General features: G+C 39.2%; 1 protein-coding gene across 10 annotated transcripts in view; it reads left to right on the top strand.

The window, feature by feature from the left end:
* The window catches only part of LOC123517175 (ubiquitin thioesterase otubain-like), a 392,577-nt gene that overhangs the window by 331,554 nt on the left and 36,502 nt on the right, over positions 1-24,521 (top strand). The window contains exon 9 of one of the 10 annotated variants that reach the window (XM_045277171.1): positions 6,682-6,961. The exons of the other annotated variants lie outside the window; for them this stretch is intronic. Coding sequence (XP_045133106.1) covers positions 6,682-6,690 — 9 coding nt within the window. The 3' untranslated portion in view covers positions 6,691-6,961. Of the gene's footprint in view, positions 1-6,681; positions 6,962-24,521 lie in introns of those variants that run through there. 10 annotated transcript variants of the gene reach the window in all.

Here is a 24,521-nt window from a genome sequence, read left to right on the forward strand (position 1 = left end):
ACGTGTAAGGTCAAGAAGGCACAAGGGCACCCTATCAATTACTAGTTTAGGTGAATATCTTCATTGAAACATATTTTCTGTGTCATTAATCTTCTTCACAGGATGTCACAGGTACCGCGCCTTCCGCTCTGACCAGCAGTGTGTATAGAATTGCTGGTTGATTTTCTGTGCTGAGTGTGGGAAATAGTGGCATATAGGCATATGTAATTACATATGGGTAAGTATATTCACAAAAAAAGTTTTTACTTTAAAAACTAATTTTTTTTTATTATATCTTCACTATACAGGTATTGCAAGGTTAGTATAATCATTTATTGATGTTCCCAAGTACCTTCAGTTGTTGATGAGGGAGTTATTTAGTTGGGAATATAAAATCCATTGTTATGATATCAACAGCTGGTGTTCATGAGCTTTTCTTTTTTACCACTAATATACAGCAATATCCCGCTTAACGAACAGGATAGGGGTGTCAATGCTGTTTGTAGAGCAGAAATTCATTAAGCAGACGTAATTTTCCCATAGGAAATAATGGAAATAGGGGGGATGCATTCTGGGCTGGTCCCCAACATACCACATGGGTTAAAAAAAAAATTATGTATTTCTATTGGCTTTTTATATACCTTGCCCCCAAGAAAGGATTGTTTTGTAATGCATAAAGTGAAATCTTACATGGAATACCAGAAAATAAAGCAGAGATGAGATTGGTCACAGACGATGCAGAGACTCACGGCCACTCAGTCGCTTCTTCTTGTGACCTTTATAGCTTGGCGTGTTGTCTTTCACCACGAAATTTATGTTTCCACTCCTCTGTTGCCTGCTATAATGGATATCATATCTTAGTATTCATATAAGCTCATGCCATGAGGATAACCTGGACTCCGTGGCAGTGAGCGATAGTGAATTACTAATGAAATACCACGGTATTTCATTAGTAATTCACATAAGTTTTGTATGTGGTACAATGATGCGCCCTTTGTTTACATTCTACAGATTGCCGGCTCTCATATTTCCTGCTCCACTCTCCCTCCTTTCATAAATTTAAGATCATCAGCATTATAAAGTTACTTACATACATACATTAGTGTACATTATAATGACTTAGTCTTAAATTAAACTGCTTAAATGTTTAACTTCATAATTTTTACTTTCATTAAACCTTTTACTGTACTATGATGCACGCTCGCTTTGTTTACTCTCAATGGAAGCTCAAGTCAGGGGTTAAACTTGTTATAATTGGTTCGCTTAACGAAGGGTTTTTTAGGAATTTAACCCTTTCGTTAAGCGGGGGTTGCCTGTACATGAGACTTACCACAGGTCAGTTGAAATGTGCTTCAAATTTTATGAAGCAAATCACTTGTGCTAGAAGGGAGCTTTCACATGAGATACGCTTTGCTGCTTGGCACCACCAGACTTTAAAGAGAATGACCATCCACATGAGTAGTAAAGAGACATTTCATTCTGCTGGAATTACTTAAACCACGAGGCACTGCATTGTGTAGGGTGAGAGAGGTGGGCATGTGAAAGTTCCCTTCTAGCAGAGGTGATTTGCTTCATAAAATTCAAAGCACATTTCAACTGACCTGCGGTAAGTTTCATGTACTTCATTAATTTTACGTCAGCAAATCACACCTCTGCTTGCTAGAAGTTGCTTTGCCCATGAGGTTTTGAAGCCATGTGGGTGTCATACTACAACAAATGGGAATTAAGTGCAGATGGGAGAGTGGAGAAATAAGACAACCAGGAATCAAACCCCAATATAGTAACAAAATTACATAGCCATGTAACAGTTTACAATAAATATAACACTTCCAGCCCAAACAGGACTTACAGACTAGTGCAGAACAGCATCTTGGGAAGTGTCATGGACCGGAATGATCTCCTTGTTGTAATACTTGGCAAAGGCAGCTTCCCTGGACCACCCAGCCATTGCCATGATGTGCTTAATCGGTACAGCCATGGCCTTGGCTTTTGATACTGCTGCAGGCCGAACACTACCAGCCGAATACTTGTCAGTGTCCACGTCCGACATATTAAGCACTGTCCTAATCCATCTTGCAATAGTGTCTTTCGTCACATGTTTGTGTGGCTTAATAAAGCTAAGGAGTAATTTCCCATTCTCCCGATTCTCAACACTTCGAAACTCTTCTGTTCTAGCAATGTACAGTTTCAAAGTTTCACACACACACAATCTTTTGTTTGTAGAGTATGCTTGAAAGGTCACAAACTGCAAATTGAACTTTGGTCAACATTGTTTAATGTTTTCCCCTAACCAAACACAAACAGAATCCTGTCTGATATGAATATCCCTCAGCAATAAGCAGTGTAGGGTTTACTCTGGCAGCTTGCGTGAGTGCCATTAACATCACAAGCTTTAGCGTTAGGTCCTTTAGGGAGAGGGAGCACAAAGGTTCCATGGCACGCAGACACTGGAGCACCTGCTGGACGTTCCAAGTTTCTTCATACTTTGGTGACGACGGCCTCAAGTTAAAAGAACCTGTTGACAAGAGGATGGTTTCCCGTTCTGCAGCCATCCACAATAATACCCAGTGAGGAGAGAGTGCCTCTTGCAGTATTGACAGAGGTATAATCCATACCTCTGTGGAAAATGACAGACAAGAAATTCACAACATCAGTTACAATGGAAATAAGGGGATTGATGTCCCAGCTATTGCAAAACTGTAGCCACCTGTTGACATGTGGCTGATACTGCTTCGCAGTTCCATGTCTCCAGGAGGCCATGATGATGTCTGCACCTGTCGTAGAAATGGCTCTGTCTCGCAGATGTTGCCAGACAAGAGACAAGCCATCAGGCAGGTGTGTTGCAGGATTGAGTGTTCCTCCTCCGTCAATGGGTGACGCAATATGTGTGCCAGTCTTGGAATTAGCCGTGGTTCCTTTATGAGCAAAGTGAGGAGAGTCCCCATCCATGGCTGGGACGGCCACAGTGGCAGCACCATTCATCCCCCTTGCTGACTCTGCTCAAATTTTCTGTAGGCATCTGGCAATCAGAGCAAAGAGTGGAAAAATGTAAATTAGGTCAAACTGTGACCATTGTATGGAAAAAGCATCAAAATATACTGCGTCTGGGTCAGGTTTCCAGGAGGAGAAACGAGGCACTTGTTTGTTCAATCTGGAATCAAAGAGATCAATGCTTGGAACTCCAAAGATTTCACACAAAGGTCCCTAAAAATTCCTTCATTCAACTTCCACTCATGCCTGTCATTATATGTCCGAGATACAGCGTCTGCCATGAGATTCACTTTACCTGGTACATGAGAACAGGTAAGCCAGACATCATTCGCCGCACACCAATCCCAAAGTTCAAGGTTCTGAACTTGGAGGAACTAAATTTACACATCCCATATCAACATTTTAAAATGGAGGATTTCAAGCAGGCAATTAGGCTTATTAATGCAGGAGACTATTTAGCTTCTGTGAATTTAGGACATGCATATTACTCCTTTAAGATTGCTGAAGAACAACAGAAGTTCCTTTGTTTCACTTGGCAGGGGACAGTTTATAGATTTACATGTCTTCCTAATGGGATTTCAGAAGGCCCCAGAATTTTCACCAAGCTCATGAAGCCAGTTTATTCCACTTTGAGAAATAAGGGTTACACTATTACTAGCTTCATTGATGACTCCCTTATTTGTAATAGTTCTTGGGAAGGTTGTATGGCATGTGTGCAGGACACGTGAGCTCTTTTGCAGCAACTGGGGTTCTGTATTAATGTGGAAAAATCAGTTTTGGTCCCAACTCAAATGATTGAGTATCTGGGGAACATTATTGACACGGTTACCATGAAAATTTCACTTCCAGAACACAGAGTGGTGAAGCTAGTGCAAGCTTGTGGAGCACTCATGTGTAAGGATGTGGAACAAATCAGACAAGTGGCTCAGGTCATTGGCCTTCTGGTGGCAGCCACTTCAGTAATTCCGTTAGGGAATCTGCATTATAGACATCTTGAGGTAGCAAAAATTAATGCATTACTTACAGCCCAAGGGAACTTTGATGCTATGATGATTATTTCACAAGATATGAAATCTGAGTTAGCTTGGTGGTGCAGCGATGCAGCAGTGCAGGATAGGGCCATTTTTAGACCAGGGCTTGACATTGAATTATTCACAGATGCCTCAACAGTAGGGTGGGGCGGTAGTTTGCACCAACAAACTACATGTGGTAGGTGGTCATTGGAGGAGACTGCTTTACATATTAACGCCTTAGAACTTAAAGCGATTCTATTTACCTTACAGACGTTTGCACGAGAGCTGGTGAATAAGCATATTAAATTTTTTTGCGATAAAACCATGGCGGTCACTTATGTCAATGAAATGAGAGGCACAAAATCTCAAGTTTGCAATGACATCGCTGTCCTGATTTGGGAATGGTGTATTAAACATAACGCGTGGGTGACCTGCTCTCACATCCCAGGGGAAGACAATCTCGTTGCGGATGCAGCTTCCCAAAAATTTAATAGCTGGCATGAGTGGAAATTGGATGTGCCTACATTTAGGTTGCTATGTAATTGTTTTGGGAACCCTTCCATCGACCTTTTTTGCATCCTGCCTTAACAACCAGGTCAACCCATTTTGCTCTTGGAAGCCGGACCCGGAGACTGCCTTTTTTTTATGTGTTTTCACTTAATTGGGATAGGTTTACACTTCCTTATATGTTTCCACCTTTTTTATTAATTTCTAGGTGCCTCCAGGAAATTCAGGCAGAGAGAGTCAAGGGGTGGATTGTGGTTCCTTTTTGGATATCACAGCCTTGGATGGGCATGCTTCTAAGCATGCTTGTCGATCACCCCAGGCTCATAAGGAATTCGAAGTACATTCTGACACATCTGTCATCAGCCGAGTGCCATCCCATAATGAGTCACACGCAATTAATGGCATGCCTTCTATCAGAGAATCCCTCCGACAACAGGGCATACAGGCAGAAGGTGCAAGTATCATCATGGCATCATGGAAATCAGGCACACAGAAACAGTATCTTACACACATCAAGAGGTGGACACAGTTTTGTCGTGGAGGGGACATCAATCCCCTTACTCCCACTGTGACAGACATCATGAATTTTCTGACAGCATCATTTCTCACAGGTGTGGGGTACAACTCAGTAAATACAGCAAGAGGTGCATTATCATCTTTGGGCATTATAGTAGATGGGTTTCCAGCAGACAGACATCCTTTAGTAAATAGATTTTTGAGAGGGGTATTCAATTTACGCCCACCAAAACCAAGATATAACAGGACGTGGGATGTCCAACCAGTAATTATGCAATTAAGGTCTATGTATCCTTTGACAAATCTCACATTAAAGGAGATTGCTCTAAAACTGGTGATGTTAATGGCACTAACTCAGGCTTCAAGAACCCAAACACTTCACTTACTCTTGCTAAATGGTATGGAAATGTCCGACTCATCTATCACTGTCCAATTAGGGGACAATATCAAACAGTGTAGGCCTTCTTTTAACATACAAAGTGTGACATTTACAGCCTATACAAAAGATGCAAGCCTCTGTGTATGTAAGACTCTGCGGCACTACATTAACCCCTTTGCGCCGGATGTTAAAAAAGCCCGCCTGTATGATATACGGGTGGTAGTGCCGAGCGTGGGAAACTTGTGCAAGCTTTTTTTTTTTTTTCTTTTTCTTTTTTTATATACCATGTGGGCTTTTCACGGGAATTTATGGGCTAAAGGGGATACTTTTTTGGGGTACCTCCTATCTCAAAGCCCACCCGCTAGGAAACCGTTGCCCCGAGTAAGGAAGCCCAACATACACTCGGACCGTGGACAGGATTCGAACCCGTGCGCTTGGAGACCTCGCGGACCCCAAAGCACGCGCGCATGGTTCCACTGTACCACGGCGGCCCCTCTTGTCATACTTGTCGTCTTTGTGTATTATGCTGCTATCTTTTAGTCACTATGTCGCCTTCGAAGAGGAAAGTGGACACTTCTCTCTTTGGAGAAAGAGAGAGAGAGAGAGTGACATTTGCTAATATTAGACACAAGCGGGACGCATGTAGCTTATCTTTCGAGAGGAAGAGGGGAAGGGAGGGAAGGGAGAGGGAGACGAAGGGAGAGAGAGAGAGAGAGAGAGAGAGAGATAGTGACATTTGCTAATATTTTAGACACAAGCGGGACGCATGTAGCTTATCTTCGAGAGGAAGAGGGGAGGGAGGGAAGGAGAGGGAGAGAAGGAGAGAGAGAGAGAGAGAGAGAGAGAGAGAGAGAGAGAGAAAGAGAGAGATGGGAACAGTCTATGCCACTGGGTAATTTTAGACACAAGGCGGGACGCATGTAGCTTATCTTTTGTGATTGGTGGAGACAAGGATGGTGGGAGGAGCACTAGGATTTCAAGGACAGCATACGGCATGTGTAGTTGGTATCCAACACACTATACGGGACAACTGAACTGAAGAAACCTCAGAAAAGAAATATGACGTCTACATAGGCGTCACCGTATTTGCTACTGGGGCTTCATGACTCCCACATAGGCGTCACCGTAGTGAAAGGCTTAATGAAACAGCGCAGCTCAGAATGTACCATCTCAATTCTGATAAGTTATTCATTAGTTTTACAAAGCCTCACTATCATGTTACTAAGGACACCATCGCAAGATGGCTAAGAACTATGTTGGACATGGCAGGTATTGACAACAAACTTTTCACGGCAGGTAGTGTGAGACCAGCAGCGGCTTCGAGAGCTAAGGCCTTGGCAGTGCCTGTCAGTGCCAAATTTGGCAAGAGCTGGTTGGAATCATGAGTCCACATTCGCTAGATATTATAACAAGGAAATTGTTAATTACTCAGATACATTTCAAGATGCGGTTTTGCATATTGACCAGTAATTTGTACGTGAATGCTAATGTACTTATCTGTATAATTGAGGATCCAGGCTGGATGGTTTTGTTTTTGATGTACAACATGTTTTGATCTCTGGGTTTGGAATATTTTGTTGTATATGGGGTCATGCAGGCATTGTTATATATGCATAATAAATTTTGTGTAACATAATCTGGCCATGGTTTTTATTTTACAAGGCCTGATTCTGGGAAATATACTTATTTCGACACCCACATGGCTTTAAAACCTCATGTGTTCGCTTTACCCGACAGCAGAGGTGATTTGATGAAGTAAAATTTATAAGTATATGAGACTTACTGTAAGTCAGTTGATGTATGCTTGTAATTTTATGAATATCACCTCTGCTGCGGGGGGAGCGTTCACATGCCCTCCTCTCCCTCCCTTGGGGATGTAAGGTTACTATGATTATTGAGTCACAATGCAATTCATGTGGGTGATCATCTCTTTAAAGTCTGGCGAGCAGCTCGGTGTGACAGTATCTCATGTAAACACTCCCCCCGCAGCAGAGGTGATATTCGTAAAATTACAAGCATACATCAACTGACCTATGGTAAGTCTCGTATACTACTTATAAATTAGAACATATCACACAAGTACTTATTAATAATGGATACAGAAAAACAGAAGCCAACAACACCATCAAGAACGATATAAATATATAATACAAGAAAGAAGACTGAGTGAAGAAGGACAAGGTACTACTCTACTACAAAAACATCATGTCCACAGAATACAGGACAGATGAATGCATCATCAAAGACATTATACAACTCCATGTCAAGCCTACAAACGAAGAACACACCGTTTCACTCATTATATGCTACAACACCAAGAAAGCATCACAGCTGCTGATAAAGAACAAAACAACTACAAAGAAACCTCCCCTACAAGAAGAGCATGCCATGTTAAACCACACCAGGAAAATTGAGGACTGTGGACCTTAAATTTATATTGGAATGACATGGACAACCTTGTTGAGAAGACTTACCTGCCACCTACAAAATGTAACAAAAAAAAAAACACCCACTCCAAGGAAACACCTAGAACAAAATACCACCATCATCGACCTTCTATCTGATCCATTCATGCCATACTTCCCACATTGTACCTGAAGATGTTCCCTGAGGAGGAACGAAACGTCGCTACAAATTCTACTTTTGGACAGCTCATCGGGGCTCTTTCAGTTCAAGAGAAACAATTAATTAGACAAACAGAAAGACACAGCAAAAACTTAATAATGCTGAAGTTACTCATGCCCTTAACATCGTCTATAAGACAAAATTTACTCCCTGGCTACACTATATATATATATATATATATATATATATATATATATATATATATATATATATATATATATATATATATATATATATATATATATATATATATATATATATATATATATATATATATATATATATATATATATACACACACACACACACACACACGGGACATCGTCGATGGCGGAGGTGGTCGCTGAGCTCCAGAGCAATCATCTATAATTCTACAGTTACCTAAGAGTAACCAAGGTGGGAAAGGAGCTGGTAATGTTTGTCCCGTCTCCATATAGTCATGTTAACTGTTGATTAGCAAAATAATGTCCAGTGAAGGTAAATATAAACTGTAGCCTGCGTTTGAGCCATCAGCTGGTTTGTTTACGTCTGCGCAACATGGCGGCCGTGAACTCGAAAGAGGAATCAGACTTCACAGGGTTTCAAGGAATAATGGAGAAGAGCACTTATGTGAAGAAAATTCTGGAGTTAGAAGGTAAAATTGAAAACTGTTTGAAAAGTATGAGGGCCTGGAAACGAGTTATGACAATGTAAAAGAGACTGTGCCGATATGAAGAAGGAAAATGCAGCACTGAAAGAGGAAGTTAAGCTAATTAAAGTGAATTGCGAAAAATGTGGAGAATCTCTAGGAAAAGTGATGGAGAAGCAGGCTGAATGGAAAAAAGTCAGGAAGTGGAAAGAAAGGAGGTAAATTACAAAGTTGCAAGTCTGGAAAAGGAAATCAAAGAGTCAGGGAGAAAACTTTGGGCCTTGCTGAAATTATAGATCAACAGATCATAGAAGAGAAGATAGCTGAGAAAGTGGTGAAGGTTATTAAGTCAAATGAGACATTGGTGAGGGAAACTGTAGACAAAAAGAGATGTGTGGTGATATTTGGTGTGGAGGAGGATAAGACACCGAGTAAAATGGAGAGAGAGAAAAACATAAAAAAGGTGATAAATAATATCATTAATGTGGTGCAAGAGGAGGGAAAAGACCTAGTACAAGAAATAGAGGACTTCCATAGAATTGGAAAGTTCACAAGAGAAGGTATGAGGCCAATAAGAATCAAACTTAAGTCACAAAAGGATGTAGATGAATTGGTGGAGAAGTCATGGAGGCTAGCCCAGCAGGAAACAACAAGGAAGATTTGGTTGAGAAGAGATCTCGGTGAAAAGGAAAGAGAAATGTTAAATGAGTTGAGAAAGGAGGCTTTGAAAAAAATGAAGAGAGGACAGAAGAGAGAAGAAAGAGTTTTTCTGGAGAATCTTGGATATGAGACTGAGGAAGTGGTTCATAACCCAGAAAAGTACAGCAAGAAAGGACTAAAGAAACTTACATATGAGCGAAATGTAATGTATTCCAACATAAATGGAGTGATATCGGGATTTTAGAACTCAACGATTACTTGAGGGACAAGAACCCAGATATTGTGGGTCTTACTGAAACAAAACTGAGAGAGGAGAAGACCTGATGAAGGTTGGAGAAGGAAATATAACGTTTGGAAAAGAAATAGAGTAGGTAAGATGGGAGGAGGAGTGATGTTGCTGGTTAAAAAGATATAAAGGTGGATCAAGTGAAAAAGGTATGGGAAAGGCAGAAGTGCTAAAGATCAGAGCAGAAACTAATGAAGGAAAAAGAGGCACTACATAGTGGTGTACGTACCACCTAAGACAAATGCATGGTCAGTACAGGAATATGAAGAAATGATAAGTGATACAGGAACATGTCTGGAAGAAATGTTGGGTGGCTGTGAACGAACTATAATGATGGGAGATTTTAATTGTAAAGAGGTGTGTTGGGAGGACTGGTCAATGGAAGGATCAGAGACAACATGGGGAAATACACTATTGACACTGGCAATGGAAAATGTGTTAACTCAGTGGGTCAAAGAAGATACTAGGTTTGGAGGAGAGGGAGCATCGTCAAGACTGGACTTGGTCTTTAGTACAGAGCCAATGGTCATTGAGGAGATGAGGGTGGAGTGCCCTTTAGCAAAGAGTGATCATGCAGTTTTGGAGTTCAAGGTGATAGACGAAGAGAAATCTAGAAGAAATGAAGAATATAAAGTGGGAAGATGGAATTATGCCAAGACAGATTTTGGAAACCTAAAGAAATTCTTTCAAGAGACAAATTGGATGAAATTCAAGAGTGCTAAGGAGCAAATGAAAAGTGGAAGGAATTTATAAAAATATACAAAGAAGGTGAGAAAAATTTGTACCAATAAGACAACATAGAGAAGTTGGAAAGCAGGACTGGTTTAACGATAGATGTGAAAAGGCTAGAACAAGAAAAGAGGATGCATGGAAGAGGTGGAGAAGGAAAAGACGGATTAAGCAGTGGGAAAGTTACAAAAGAGCAAGAAATGAATATGTGTTGATTAGAAGAGAAGAAAGAAAGAAACAAGAAAAGGATATAATTGATAAATGTAAAGACCAACCAAGGCTTTTTACAGACATGTGAACAACAACATCAAAAATAGAGAAAGTATTGAAAGTTTAGAAGTAAATGGAGTATACAGTGAAGATCCCAGGGAAATGGCAGAGGCTATGAATGGATGCTTTCGGAAGGTATTCACAAAGGAGACTGCTTTTGACAAACCACTGGTAATGGAACAGAAAGGGATTATGAAGGAGTTTCAAGTAACTGTGGAGGAGATCAAGAACATGATGGGGAGTTTAGAAGTGAGAAAAGCTGTGGGACCTGATGGGGTATCAGGATGGATTTTAAGAGAATGCAGGGAGCAATTGGCAGAAAAAGTTTGTGAAGTAATTGATGCCTCATTAAGGGAAGGTGTAGTGCCCCAAGACTGGAAAAGAGCTAACATTGTCCCAATCTATAAATCAGGTAACAAGAGAGACCCATTGAACTATAGACCAGTGTCACTTACAAGTGTGGTAGCTAAGATGTGTGAGAGGGTGGTGAAGAATAGATGGACAGACTTCTTGGAGAAAAATGACATACTTTGTGAGTGTCAATTTGGTTTTAGGAAAGGGCGTTCATGCACGACAAACCTGATATGTTACTATTCGAGGGTGATAGATGTAATACAGGAAAGAGATGGTTGGGCTGATGGAATATATCTGGATTTAAAAAAGGCCTTTGATAAGGTACCACACCAGAGACTGATCTGGAAACTTGAAATGGTAGGAGGAGTGCATGGCAGTTTACTAAAATGGATGGAAGACTTTTGGTAGGAAGAGAAATGAGAACAATAATTAAGGACAGACCATCAGAATGGGGATTGGTGGAGAGTGGAGTTCCACAGGGATCAGTGTTGGCACCAGTAATGTTCGCAGTCTACATAAATGACATGGTGGATGGGGTGTCCAGTTATGTGAGCCTATTTGCAGACGATGCAAAATTGTTAAGAAAAGTGAGATGTGACAAAGATTGCGAACTACTCCAGGAAGACTTGGACAGAATATGGAAATGGAGCTGTACATGGCAAATGGAGTTCAACACGACAAAATGCAAGAAAATAGAGTTTGGCAAGAGTGAAAGAAGAATCAGGAGTATGTACAAGATAGGAAATGAAGACATAAAACCAGTCATGAAGAAAAAGACCTTGGGGTGACAATTACCAATGACCTATCGCCAGAGAGACATATAAACAAAATAATTGGAGAAGTATTGAACTTATTGAGGAACATAAGAGTGGCGTTCGATATCTAGATGAAGAAATGATGAAGAAAATAATTACTGCAATGATAAGACCGAGGCTTGAATATGCAACAATACAGTGGGCTCGAACTTAAAGAAACACATAAGGAAACTAGAGAAAGTACAGAGGGCTGCAACGAAAATGGTGCCTGACTTAAGAGATTTGACTTATGAAGACAGACTGAAAAGAATGCAACTTCCAACCCTGGAAAACAGAAGAGAAAGGGAGACCTGATAGCAATATACAGAGTGATGATTGGCATGGAAAAATGGATAGGGAAGATCTGTGTATGTGGAATGGAAGAATGTCGAGAGGGCATGGGAAAAACTAAAATGGCCACTTATAGGAGAGATGTGAAAAAATATAGCTTCCCTCATAGAAGGGTGGAAGCATGGAATAGTTTAGACGTGGAAGTGGTCAACGCAAGGAATATTCATGATTTTAAGAAAAAGCTGGACATTAATAGATATGGAGACGGGACAACACGAGCATAGCTCTTTTCCGTATGTTACAATTAGGTAAATACAATTAGGTAAATACACACACACACACACACACACACACACACACACACACACACAACACACACACAAGGTGGGAAAGGAGTGTAATGTTTGTACGTCTCCATATAGTCATGTTAACTGTTGATTAGCAAAATAATGTCCAGGGAAGGTAAATATAAACTGTAGCCTGCGTTTGAGCCATCAGCTGGTTTGTTTACATCTGCGCAACATGGCGGCCGTGAACTCGAAAGATGAATCAGACTTCACAGGATTTCAAGGAATAATGGAGAAGAGCGCTTATGTGAAGAAAATTCTGGAGTTGGAAGTTAAATTGAAAAACTGTTTGAAAAGTATGGGGGCCTGGAAACGAGTTATGACAATGTATTGAAAGAGTGTGCCGATATGAAGAAGGAAAATGAAGCACTGAAAGAGGAAGTTAAGCTAATTAAAGTGAATTGCGAAAAATGTGGAGAATCTCTAGGAAAAGTGATGGAGAAGCAGGCTGAATGGAAAAAAGTCAGGAAGTGGAAAGAAAGGAGGTAAATTACAAAGTTGCAAGTCTGGAAAAGGAAATCAAAGAGTCTGGGAGAAAACTTTGGGCCTTGCTGAAATTATAGATCAACAGATCATAGAAGAGAAGATTGCTGAGAAAGTGGTGAAGGTTATTAAATCAAATGAGACATTGGTGAGGGAAACTGTAGACAAAAAGAGATGTGTGGTGATATTTGGTGTGGAGGAGGATAAGACACCGAGTAAAATGGAGAGAGAAAAACATAAAAAGGTGATAAATAATATCATTAATGTGGTGCAGGAGGAGGAAAAGACCTAGTACAAGAAATAGAGGACTTCCATAGAATTGGAAAGTTCACAAGAGAAGGTATGAGGCCAATAAGAATCAAACTTAAGTCACAAAAGGATGTAGATGAATTGGTGGAGAAGTCATGGAGGCTAGCCCAGCAGGAAACAACAAGGAAGATTTGGTTGAGAAGAGATCTCGGTGAAAAGGAAAGAGAAATGTTAAATGAGTTGAGAAAGGAGGCTTTGAAAAAAATGAAGAGAGGACAGAAGAGGAGAAGAAAGAGTTTTCTGGAGAATCTTGGATATGAGACTGAGGAAGTGGTTCATAACCCAGAAAAGTACAGTAAGAAAGGACTAAAGAAACTTACGTATGAGCGGAATGTAATGTATTCCAACATAAATGGAGTGATATCGGGATTTTAGAACTCAACGATTACTTGAGGGACAAGAACCCAGATATTGTGGGTCTTACTGAAACAAAACTGAGAGAGGAGAAGACCTGATGATGGTTGGAGAAGGAAATATAATGTTTGGAAAAGAAATAGAGTAGGTAAGATGGGAGGAGGAGTGATGTTGCTGGTTAAAAAGATATAAAGGTGGATCAAGTGAAAGAAGGTATGGGAAAGGCAGAAGTGCTAAAGATCAGAGCAGAAACTAATGAAGGAAAAAGAGGCACTACATAGTGGTGTACGTACCACCTAAGACAAATGCATGGTCAGTACAGGAATATGAAGAAATGATAAGTGATACAGGAACATGTCTGGAAGAAATGTTGGGTGGCTGTGAACGAACTATAATGATGGGAGATTTTAATTGTAAAGAGGTGTGTTGGGAGGACTGGTCAATGGAAGGATCAGAGACAACATGGGAAATACACTATTGACACTGGCAATGGAAAATGTGTTAACTCAGTGGGTCAAAGAAGATACTAGGTTTGGAGGAGAGGGAGCATCGTCAAGACTGGACTTGGTCTTTAGTACAGAGCCAATGGTCATTGAGGAGATGAGGGTGGAGTGCCCTTTAGCAAAGAGTGATCATGCAGTTTTGGAGTTCAAGGTGATAGATGAAGAGAAATCTAGAAGAAATGAAGAATATAAAGTGGGAAGATGGAATTATGCCAAGACAGATTTTGGAAACCTAAAGAAATTCTTTCAAGAGACAAATTGGATGAAATTCAAGAGTGCTAAGGAGCAAATGAAAAGTGGAAGGAATTTATAAAATATACAAAGAAGGTGAGAAAAATTTGTACCAATAAGACAACATAGAGAAGTTGGAAAGCAGGACTGGTTTAACGATAGATGTGAAAAGGCTAGAACAAGAAAAGAGGATGCATGGAAGAGGTGGAGAAGGAAAAGACGGATTAAGCAGTGGGAAAGTTACAAAAGAGCAAGAAATGAATATGTGTTGATTAGAAGAGAAGAAAGAAAGAAACAAGAAAAGGATATAATTGATAAATGTAAAGACCAACCAAGGCTTTTTACAGACATGTGAACAACAACATCAAAAATAGAGAAAGTATTGAAAGTTTAGAAGTAAATGGAGTATGCAGTGAAGATCCCAGGAAATGGCAGAGGCTATGAATGGATGCTTTCGGAAGGTATTCACAAAGGAGACTGCTTTTGACAAACCACTGGTAATGGAACAGAAAGGGATTATGAAGGAGTTTCAAGTAACTGTGGAGGAGATCAAGAATATGATGGGGAGTTTAGAAGTGAGAAAAGCTGTGGGACCTGATGGGGTATCAGGATGGATTTTAAGAGAATGCAGGAGCAACTGGCAGAAAAAGTTTGTGAAGTAATTGATGCCTCATTAAGGGAAGGTGTAGTGCCCCAAGACTGGAAAAGAGCTAACATTGTCCCAATCTATAAATCAGGTAACAAGAGAGACCCATTGAACTATAGACCAGTGTCACTTACAAGTGTGGTAGCTAAGATGTGTGAGAGGGTGGTGAAGAATAGATGGACAGACTTCTTGGAGAAAAATGACATACTTTGTGAGTGTCAATTTGGTTTTAGAAAAGGGCGTTCATGCACGACAAACCTGATATGTTACTATTCGAGGGTGATAGATGTAATACAGGAAAGAGATGGTTGGGCTGATGGAATATATCTGGATTTAAAAAAGGCCTTTGATAAGGTACCACACCGGAGACTGATCTGGAAACTTGAAATGGTAGGAGGAGTGCATGGCAGTTTACTAAAATGGATGGAAGACTTTTGGTAGGAAGAGAAATGAGAACAATAATTAAGGACAGACCATCAGAATGGGGCTTGGTGGAGAGTGGAGTTCCACAGGGATCAGTGTTGGCACCAGTAATGTTCGCGGTCTACATAAATGACATGGTGGATGGGGTGTCCAGTTATGTGAGCCTATTTGCAGACGATGCAAAATTGTTAAGAAAAGTGAGATGTGACAAAGATTGCGAACTACTCCAGGAAGACTTGGACAGAATATGGAAATGGAGCTGTACATGGCAAATGGAGTTCAACACGACAAAATGCAAGAAAATAGAGTTTGGCAAGAGTGAAAGAAGAATCAGGAGTATGTACAAGATAGGAAATGAAGACATAAAACCAGTCATGAAGAAAAGACCTTGGGGTGACAATTACCAATGACCTATCGCCAGAGAGACATATAAACAAAATAATTGGAGAAGTATTGAACTTATTGAGGAACATAAGAGTGGCGTCAGATATTTAGATGAAGAAATGATGAAGAAAATAATTACTGCAATGATAAGACCGAGGCTTGAATATGCAACAATACAGTGGGCTCGAACTTAAAGAAACACATAAGGAAACTAGAGAAAGTACAGAGGGCTGCAACAAAATGGTGCCTGACTTAAGAGATTTGACTTATGAAGACAGACTGAAAAGAATGCAACTTCCGACCCTGGAAAACAGAAGAGAAAGGGGAGACCTGATAGCAATATACAGAGTGATGATTGGCATGGAAAAATGGATAGGGAAGATCTGTGTATGTGGAATGAAAGAATGTCGAGAGGGCATGGGAAAAACTAAAATGGCCACTTATAGGAGAGATGTGAAAAAATATAGCTTCCCTCATAGAAGGGTGGAAGCATGGAATAGTTTAGACGTGGAAGTGGTCAACGCAAGGAATATTCATGATTTTAAGAAAAAGCTGGACATTAATAGATATGGAGACGGGACAACACGAGCATAGCTCTTTTCCCGTATGTTACAATTAGGTAAATACAATTAGGTAAATACACACACACAGACAAGGGAAAGAATGAAAGCTGATGATGACAATGTTGGTGAGGGAGGAGGAGAATTTGAAGGCTTTGATACAGAAACTTCACTATTTGATAGAGTCTTAACTATCGAACGTAAATTAGATAAATTGATTAAGGAGAGTATGGGAATGAAAGAGAATGAAGAACAGGATAAAGAGCTCCAGAAATTGAAAGAAAGGATAAAAAGAGTGGAAGAAAACGAAACTAGGCTAAGAACCGAAAATGAAGAATTAAAAGTCCAAATAGCGAACTATAAGAAATTGATGGAAGAAGGACTGGTAAAGCCGAGAAGAAAAAGAAAAGCTAAAAGATCTAGTTAACAAAGAAGAAGAAAGAGTACAAGACGTGATTAAAAAAGAAGTACAAGCATGGAGAATCCAAGATAAGAAAGACAAGGAATCATTTCAAGAAGTATTTCAAGAACAGTTAAAAGAAAGAGATGAAAATATGACAAGCAAAATGATAGGAGTCCTCAAGAAAAAAGAAAATTTAGTAAGAGAAATTGCGGAAAAAAAGAAGTGTAATTATTTTTGGACTGAAAGAAAAAAATGTTAAATATAGACCAAGAAGGGAAAAAGACGAAATGAAATCAGTAAAAGACCTACTAAAACATCTGAATGACGAGGATAGACAGAACTTAGAAGAGGAAGTAGAAGAAATCCATAGAATGGGACCATATCAAGAAGGAACAGTGAGACCAATTAAGATATTACTAAAATCACAAGCAGCAGCAGAAGAAGTACTATATAGAAAAACGAAACTCAGAGAAACAGAAGGTTGCAAAGATATATATATATAAAGAAAAATAGAAACGAGGAGGAAAGGAAGAGACACAATGAACTGGTGGCAGAAGCAAGAGAAAAAATAATGAAAGGTCAGAGGAGGAGAAGAAGGCATTTTTGGAGAATTATAGGAGACAGGATAAGGAAATGGTATATAAAAGAGAAAGAAGAGAAAAGAATGGAGCAAGTTTAACTAAAAATGATAAGAACAAGAGATTAAAAATGATGTATACAAACATAGATGGGATTTTATCTAGTAAATTAGAATTAAGAGATTACATAAAGAAAGAAGAACCAGATATTGTATGCCTGGTGGAAACAAAGTTAAATGAGGCAATAAAAATAGACATAGATAAAAGGTATAATATATGGAGGAGAGACAGAGTGGGTAAAGGAGGAGGAGGAGTCATGATGATGTTAAGGAAGGAGATAGTGGTAAATCAAGTGGAGTTTGGGAAGGAAAATCAGAAATACTGTATGTTAAGATGCATATTAACAAAAAGGAGTTAACAATCATTGGAACATATGTGCCACCAAAAACAAACTCATGGACTAACCAAGAATATAGAGACATGATAGATGACACAATAAGGAGTCTTACAAGAATCATTAAGGAAAGGAGAAAAGTGATATTGATAGGAGATTTCAACTGTAAGGAGGTAGACTGGGAAAATTATGAAAGTGGTATGGGGGAAGATGCCTGGGAGATAGATTCCTGAACCTAATGATAGATAATTTGATGGTCCAAAGAGTAAAGGAAAACACAAGATTCAGAGGAAACGATGAGCCGGCAAGATTAGACCTAGTTTTACAAGGGATATACCAATTAACGATGATATAAGATACAAGTGCCCATTGGGAAAGAGTGACCATGTAATATTAGAGATGGATATAGAAGAAGGAAAGGAAGATAGAGATGAATCATACAAAGGAGACCGATTAAATTACAGAAAGGCTGATATTGAGAATCTCAAGAACTATTTTAAAACGTAAACTGGGAGGAGATGGAAAACTCATTAACGGTTCAAGAGAAATATAACTTATTTTTGGAAATATACAAAACTGGGGTCAGGGAATATGTTCCGAAATATAGACCTAAAGAAGAAGGAAAGAAAGATTGGTTTAATGCAAGATGTGCTAGGGCAAAGGAGAAACGAGATGGAGCATGGAAAAGGTGGAGAAGAAACAGAAATCCAGAAAATAAGGAAAACTTCAAAACAGCAAGAAATGAATATGCTAAGGTGAGAAAGGAAGAAGAAAAGAACTATGAAAAGGACATTGTCGAAAAATGTAAGGAACAACCAAAATTGTTCTACAGATTCATAAATGGAAAAATAAGACAAAAAGAAACAATAGAAAGGTTAAAAGGAGAAAACGGAATGGTGGAAGACCCAAAAGTATGGCAGAACTGTTAAATAGTAAATTTCATGAGGTCTTTACTAAGGAATCCAAATTTGAAAGACCACAGGGTAATAGAGAGACTGTCTATATGAAAGAGATTAAAGTAACCAAGCTTGAAATAAAAAAGTTGATGACTGAATTGGATGAGGAAAAGGCAATGGGACCGGATGAAGTCTCAGGCAGAATACTGAAAGAATGTAGGGAAGAACTAGCAAGTCCAATATACAACATCATAAAATGCTCAATAGAAAATGGAACAGTGCCAGTGGAGTGGAAAAGAGCTGAGGTGGTTCCCATATATAAGAGCGGAAGGAAGGAAGAACCTTTAAATTACAGGCCGGTATCACTAACTAGTGTAATATGCAAGATGTGTGAAAAAGTAATAAAGAAGCAATGGATCGAGTTTCTTGAAGACAACAAAATATTATCAAATAGCCAATTTGGTTTTAGAAAAGGTCGGTCATGTGTGACAAATTTATTGAGTTTCTACTCTAGAATAGTTGATAAAGTACAGAGAGAGAGGATGGGTTGACTGTATTTATTTAGATCTAAAAAAGGCTTTTGATAAAGTGCCACATGAAAGATTACTATGGAAGTTAGAGGAGAAGGGTGGCTTAAAAGGAAGCACATTGAGATGGATGAAGAATTACTTAAGGGGAGAGAAATAAGGACGATAGTTAAAGATATGAAGTCCAAGTGGAGAACAGTAGACAGCGGAGTGCCACAGGGTCAGTATTGGCACCAATACTTTTTCTCGTATATATAAATGACATGCCAGAGGGAGTGAACAGCTACATAAATCTGTTTATGGACGATGCGAAACTGTGCAGAGTCATTAAACAAAAAGAGGATTGTGAAATACTACAGGAAGACTTAAACAAGATCTGGAAATGGAGCAAAAAATGGGAGATGGAATTCAATGTGGACAAAAGCCATGTCATGGAAATGGGAAAAAGTGAAAGATGACCAGTGGGAATCTATAAGATGGGAGATGGAGTAGAACTAGAAAAAGTAAAAAGGAAAAGGACTTGGGAGTGACAATGGAAGAAAATAATCAACCGGTAAGCCATATTGATAGAATTTTCAGAGACGTATAATTTGCTAAGGAATATTGGAGTAGCATTTCACTATATGGACAAGGAAATGATGAAGAAATTGATAAGTACTAAAATAAGACCTAGATTGGAATATGCAGGAGTTGTGTGGACTCCCCATAAAAAGAAACACATAAGAAAATTAGAGAGACTACAAAAAATGGCTACAAGAATGGTTCCAGAATTTAAAGGGATGACATATGAGGAGAGACTAAAGGCAATGGATCTACCAACCTTGGAGCAGAGAAGAGAGAGGGATCTGATACAAGTTTATAAATTGATTAACGGAATGGATGAAGTGGATAATGAGAAACTGATCCTGAGAGAAGAATATGACTTTAGAAGCACAAGATCGCATAGTAAGAAACTAAGGAAGAGACGATGTCTGAGAGATGTTAAAAAATTTAGTTTCCCGCAAAGATGTGTTGAGACTTGGAACAGTTTGAGTGAGGAAGTGGTGTCAGCAAAGAGTGTACATAGTTTTAAAGAAAAATTGGATAAGTGTAGATATAGAGACGGGACCACACGAGCATAAAGCCCAGGCCCTTTAAAACTACAACTAGGTAAATACACACACACACACACAAAGCTACCAGGCCTGGCTGCCAGTGCACACCACCACACACCCACAAGCTCCCAGGAAGAATGAAATGAAATGGATAGACCTGTAAGAAATAAGTTATCAAATTCAAAATATGCCGATGAGGCCCAGGGAGCAAAACCAAAAGTGGCCATACAAAATATGAGTCCATCTTCAACAGGAGCAACAATGCAAGGAAGATTGGTTATGCTAGAGAAGAAATTTGAGGAGTTGGTGAAGGAATTAAAAGTTCAGAGGAGTGAGGAGGAGCAGGATAGAGAATTCCACAAGGCTTTGAAGGAAAGAGTTAAGAGACTGGAGGAAAATGAAAAACGATTGGTGGATGAGAATGCGCACTTGAGAGTGGAGGTTGAAAAATACAAGAAATGGTTGGAGGAGAAAATGGAGAAAGTTGTAAAGGAGAAAGATGACTTTAAGGAAATGATCAGTGAGCAAATGAAAGGTTTGAAAGGGATGGGAAATGAAGAAAACACAATGGACTGAGTCGAGGAAGCTGAGATGGTTGGTTTACAAGAAATAATTAAAGATCAGTTGAATGAAGACAAAAAAGAAAGGTCTAAGGAACTGGTTAATGTTATGAAGAATAAGGAAACATTGATAAGAGAAATAGCAGAAAAGAAGAAGAGTGTGTTAATATTTGGGATGAAAGAACAAAATATAACATATAAGCCTAAGAGAATTAAAGAAGAATTAAAAACGGTAAGAGATCTGTTAAAAATCTAAATGATGATGAAAAAAAGACCTACAAGAAGAAGTGGAAGAGATCCATAGACTGGGTCCGTATAAGGAGGGAGTGAAGACCGATTAAAGTAGTACTGAAGTCACAACAATCTGGAGGACATTTTATATAGAACATCAAAATTAAGAGAGGTAGAAGGTTGTAAAGAGGTGTTTGTGAGAAAAATAGAAATGAGGAAGAGAGGAGAAGATATAAGGAATTGGTGGAAGAGGCGAGAAGGAAAAATGATGAGCGGTCTGAGGAGGAAAAAGAAAAGTTTTTTGGAGAGTTATAGGAGAGAGAGTCAGAAAATGGTATGTGGAAAGAAGGAATGTGGAGGAACCCTAGAGGAGCAGTGGGTGGACCGTAATGTATACTAATATAGATGGGATACTGTCAAGTAGATTGGAATTGCAAGACTATATGATGGTGGAGAAGCCTGATATAGTGTGTTTGACTGAGACAAAATTACATGAAAAAACAAAGGTAAATTTGGATAATAAATATAATATATGGAGAAAGGATAGAGAGAGTAAAGGTGGAGGAGGAGTTATGATTATGACGAAGAAAAGATAAATGTGGATAAGGTTTGGTATGGGAAGAACAACACAGAAGTGATAAGCATAAGGATAAAAAGTGATGGAAAAGAATTAATAATCATGGTGACCTATGTACCTCCTAAAACAAATTCTTGGACATTAAGGAATACGACAATATGATCAAGGATACTTTACAGAGTTTGGAAAGTGTATTATCTGGAAAAGAAAGGTGATACTAGTAGGAGATTTTAATTGTAAGGAGGTGGATTGGGAAAATCTAGTAAGTGGTGTTGGAGAGGAAGCATGGGAGAGAGATTTCTTAATCTAATGATGGAAAATATGATGGAACAGAGGGTGAAGGAAAATACTAGATATAGAGGAGATGATGAACCGGCTAGACTGGATTTGGTGTTAACAAGAGAAGTGTACCTATGTGGAGATATACAATACAAGTGTCCTTTGGGAAAGAGTGATCATGTGGTTATGGAAATGCAGATAGCAACAACACAGCGAAGGAAGGACGAGACATACAGGAGTGGTAGATTGAATTATAGAAAGATGGACACAGAAAGTTTGAAAAATTATTTCAGAAAATTAGATTGGGAGGAGATGTTACAAATCAGAGAAGTGCAAAAGAAATATGAGATTTTTATGAAATATTATAAAGAAGGAGTTATGAAATTTGTACCAAAGTATAAACCGAGAGAGGAAGGAAGAAAGGATTGGTTTAATGCAACTTGTGTTAAGGCTAAGGAAAAGAGAGATGTGGCTTGGAAAAGATGGAAAAGAGCAGGAATATACTAAATAAGGAGAATTATAGAGTGGCGAGAAATGAGTATGTGAGGGTAAGGAGGGAGGAAGAAAGAAAATTTGAAAAAGATATTGTAGACAAGAGTAAGGAACATCCAAAATTGTTTTACAGGTTCATAAATGGTAAACTTAAAAAGAGAGAGTCCATCGAAAGATTAAAAGGAGAGCAAGGGATAGTAGATGACCCTAAGAATATAGCGGAATTGCTAAATAATAGGTATTTACTGAAGAAACAATGTTTGTAAAGCCTCAAAATGTACAAAGAAATGTGCACATGGATGACATTAAGATACCTAAAAAGGAGTTATATAAAATGTTGGAGGAACTTAAAGATGATAAAGCGATGGGACCAGATGAAGTTTCAGGAAAATTATTGAAGGAGTGTAGAGAAGAATTGATTGATCCATTATATGATATTATAAGGTGTTCATTAGAAACAGGGGAAGTACCAGTAGAGTGGAAGAGAGCTGAAGTGGTGCCCATTTATAAGGGAGGCAGTAAGGAAGAGCCTCTTAACTATAGACCTGTGTCTCTAACAAGTGTGGTCGGTAAGATTTGTGAGAGGGTGATAAAGAAATATTGGATACGGTTCCTGAAGGATCATAAGTTATTATCGGATCATCAATTTAGCTTCAGGAAAGGGAGGTCATGTATAACAAATCTACTGAGCTTTTATTCAAGAGTGGTTGACAAAATACAAGAGAGAGAGGGATGGATGGACTGTGTATATTTGGATTTAAAGAAAGCTTTTGACAAGGTACCTCACATGAGACTGCTATGGAAATTAGAGATTTATGGAGGACTGAAAGGAAAAGTGTTAAAGTGGATGGAAATTTTACAGGCAGACCTGGATAAGATTTGGGAGTGGAGCAAGAGGTGGCAAATGGAATTTAATCTGAGCAAAAGTCATGTGATGGAGATGGGGAAGAGTGGAAGACGGCCAAGAGGGTCATATAAGATGGGTGAAGAAGTAGTGTTGAAAAAGGTGGAAAAGGAAAAGGATTTGGGAGTGATAATACAAGACCATGGGCAGTTTGAGGCTCATATTGATAAGATGTTTGGAGAAACGTATAATTTGATAAAAATATTGGATTAGCCTTCCATTATATGGATAAAGATATGATGAAGAAATTAATTAGTATGGTAATTAGACCAAGATTGGAATATGCTGGAGTGGTTTGGTCCCCTTATAAAAAGAAGCATATAAGGAAGTTGGAGAGATTGCAGAGAATGGCAACAAAAATGGTTCCGGAATTGGCAGAAATGACCTATGAGGAGAGATTAAAAGAAATGAATTTGCCTACCTTGGAACAAAGAAGAGAAAGAGGAGATTTAATACAGGTTTATAAACTGTTGAACGGACTGGATGAAGTGGATAATGAGCAAATGATGTTGAGAGAGGAAAACTTAAATAGAACTACAAGATTGCATAGTAAAAAGATAGCCAAGGGAATATGCTTGAAGGATGTGAAGAAATATAGTTTCCCACAAAGATGTGTGGAGGTGTGGAATGGTTTGAGTGAGGAGGTGGTGTCAGCGAGGAGTGTGCATAGTTTTAAAGGAAAGTTGGATGTGTGTAGATATGGAGACGGGGCCACACGAGTATGATACCCAGGCCCTGTAAAATTACAACTAGGTGAATACACACACACACACACATACGTGCATGAGAGAACTATATAGTAATAAGAAACAGGAGAGAGAGAGAGAGAGAGCGGGAGAGATGGGCATTTCTCCACACTTCAGTGTTAATCCTATAACTGGGGCTGCGACGTTTGGCGACGCCGCAACCGGGGAATTCCCGATAGGTCTCCCCCCTCAGCGGCCTTTATATTTGTGTCGGACTATAGTGGTTATCCGCCACACCGCCCACCTCACGCTTGAATACAATAACACTCTATGTACCTCAGTTCCACCACACCGTCGCCCCTGGCAAGAGTGTTCCTACATCTGTGTTTGCTGACTATCTTAGTATATTGCTCAATGGCACCAAAAAGAAAACTCCTGAGTGATAGCAGTGATGCTAAGAAAAGGAAAACCATTACGCTACAAGAAAAAGTGGACATAATTTAAAGACATGAGAAGGGAGGCAGCAGCTGTGTGTGAGGGAGTGAAGAAGAAAATGGAAAGCCCGTTACCATGACAACGGGGAAGTTGACGACCTTGAGGGGTCACGCACCTATCACAACAATAACAACTCCGGAGCC

This window comes from Portunus trituberculatus, chromosome 41, assembly GCF_017591435.1.
Source record: "Portunus trituberculatus isolate SZX2019 chromosome 41, ASM1759143v1, whole genome shotgun sequence".
NCBI lineage: Eukaryota > Metazoa > Arthropoda > Malacostraca > Decapoda > Portunidae > Portunus > Portunus trituberculatus.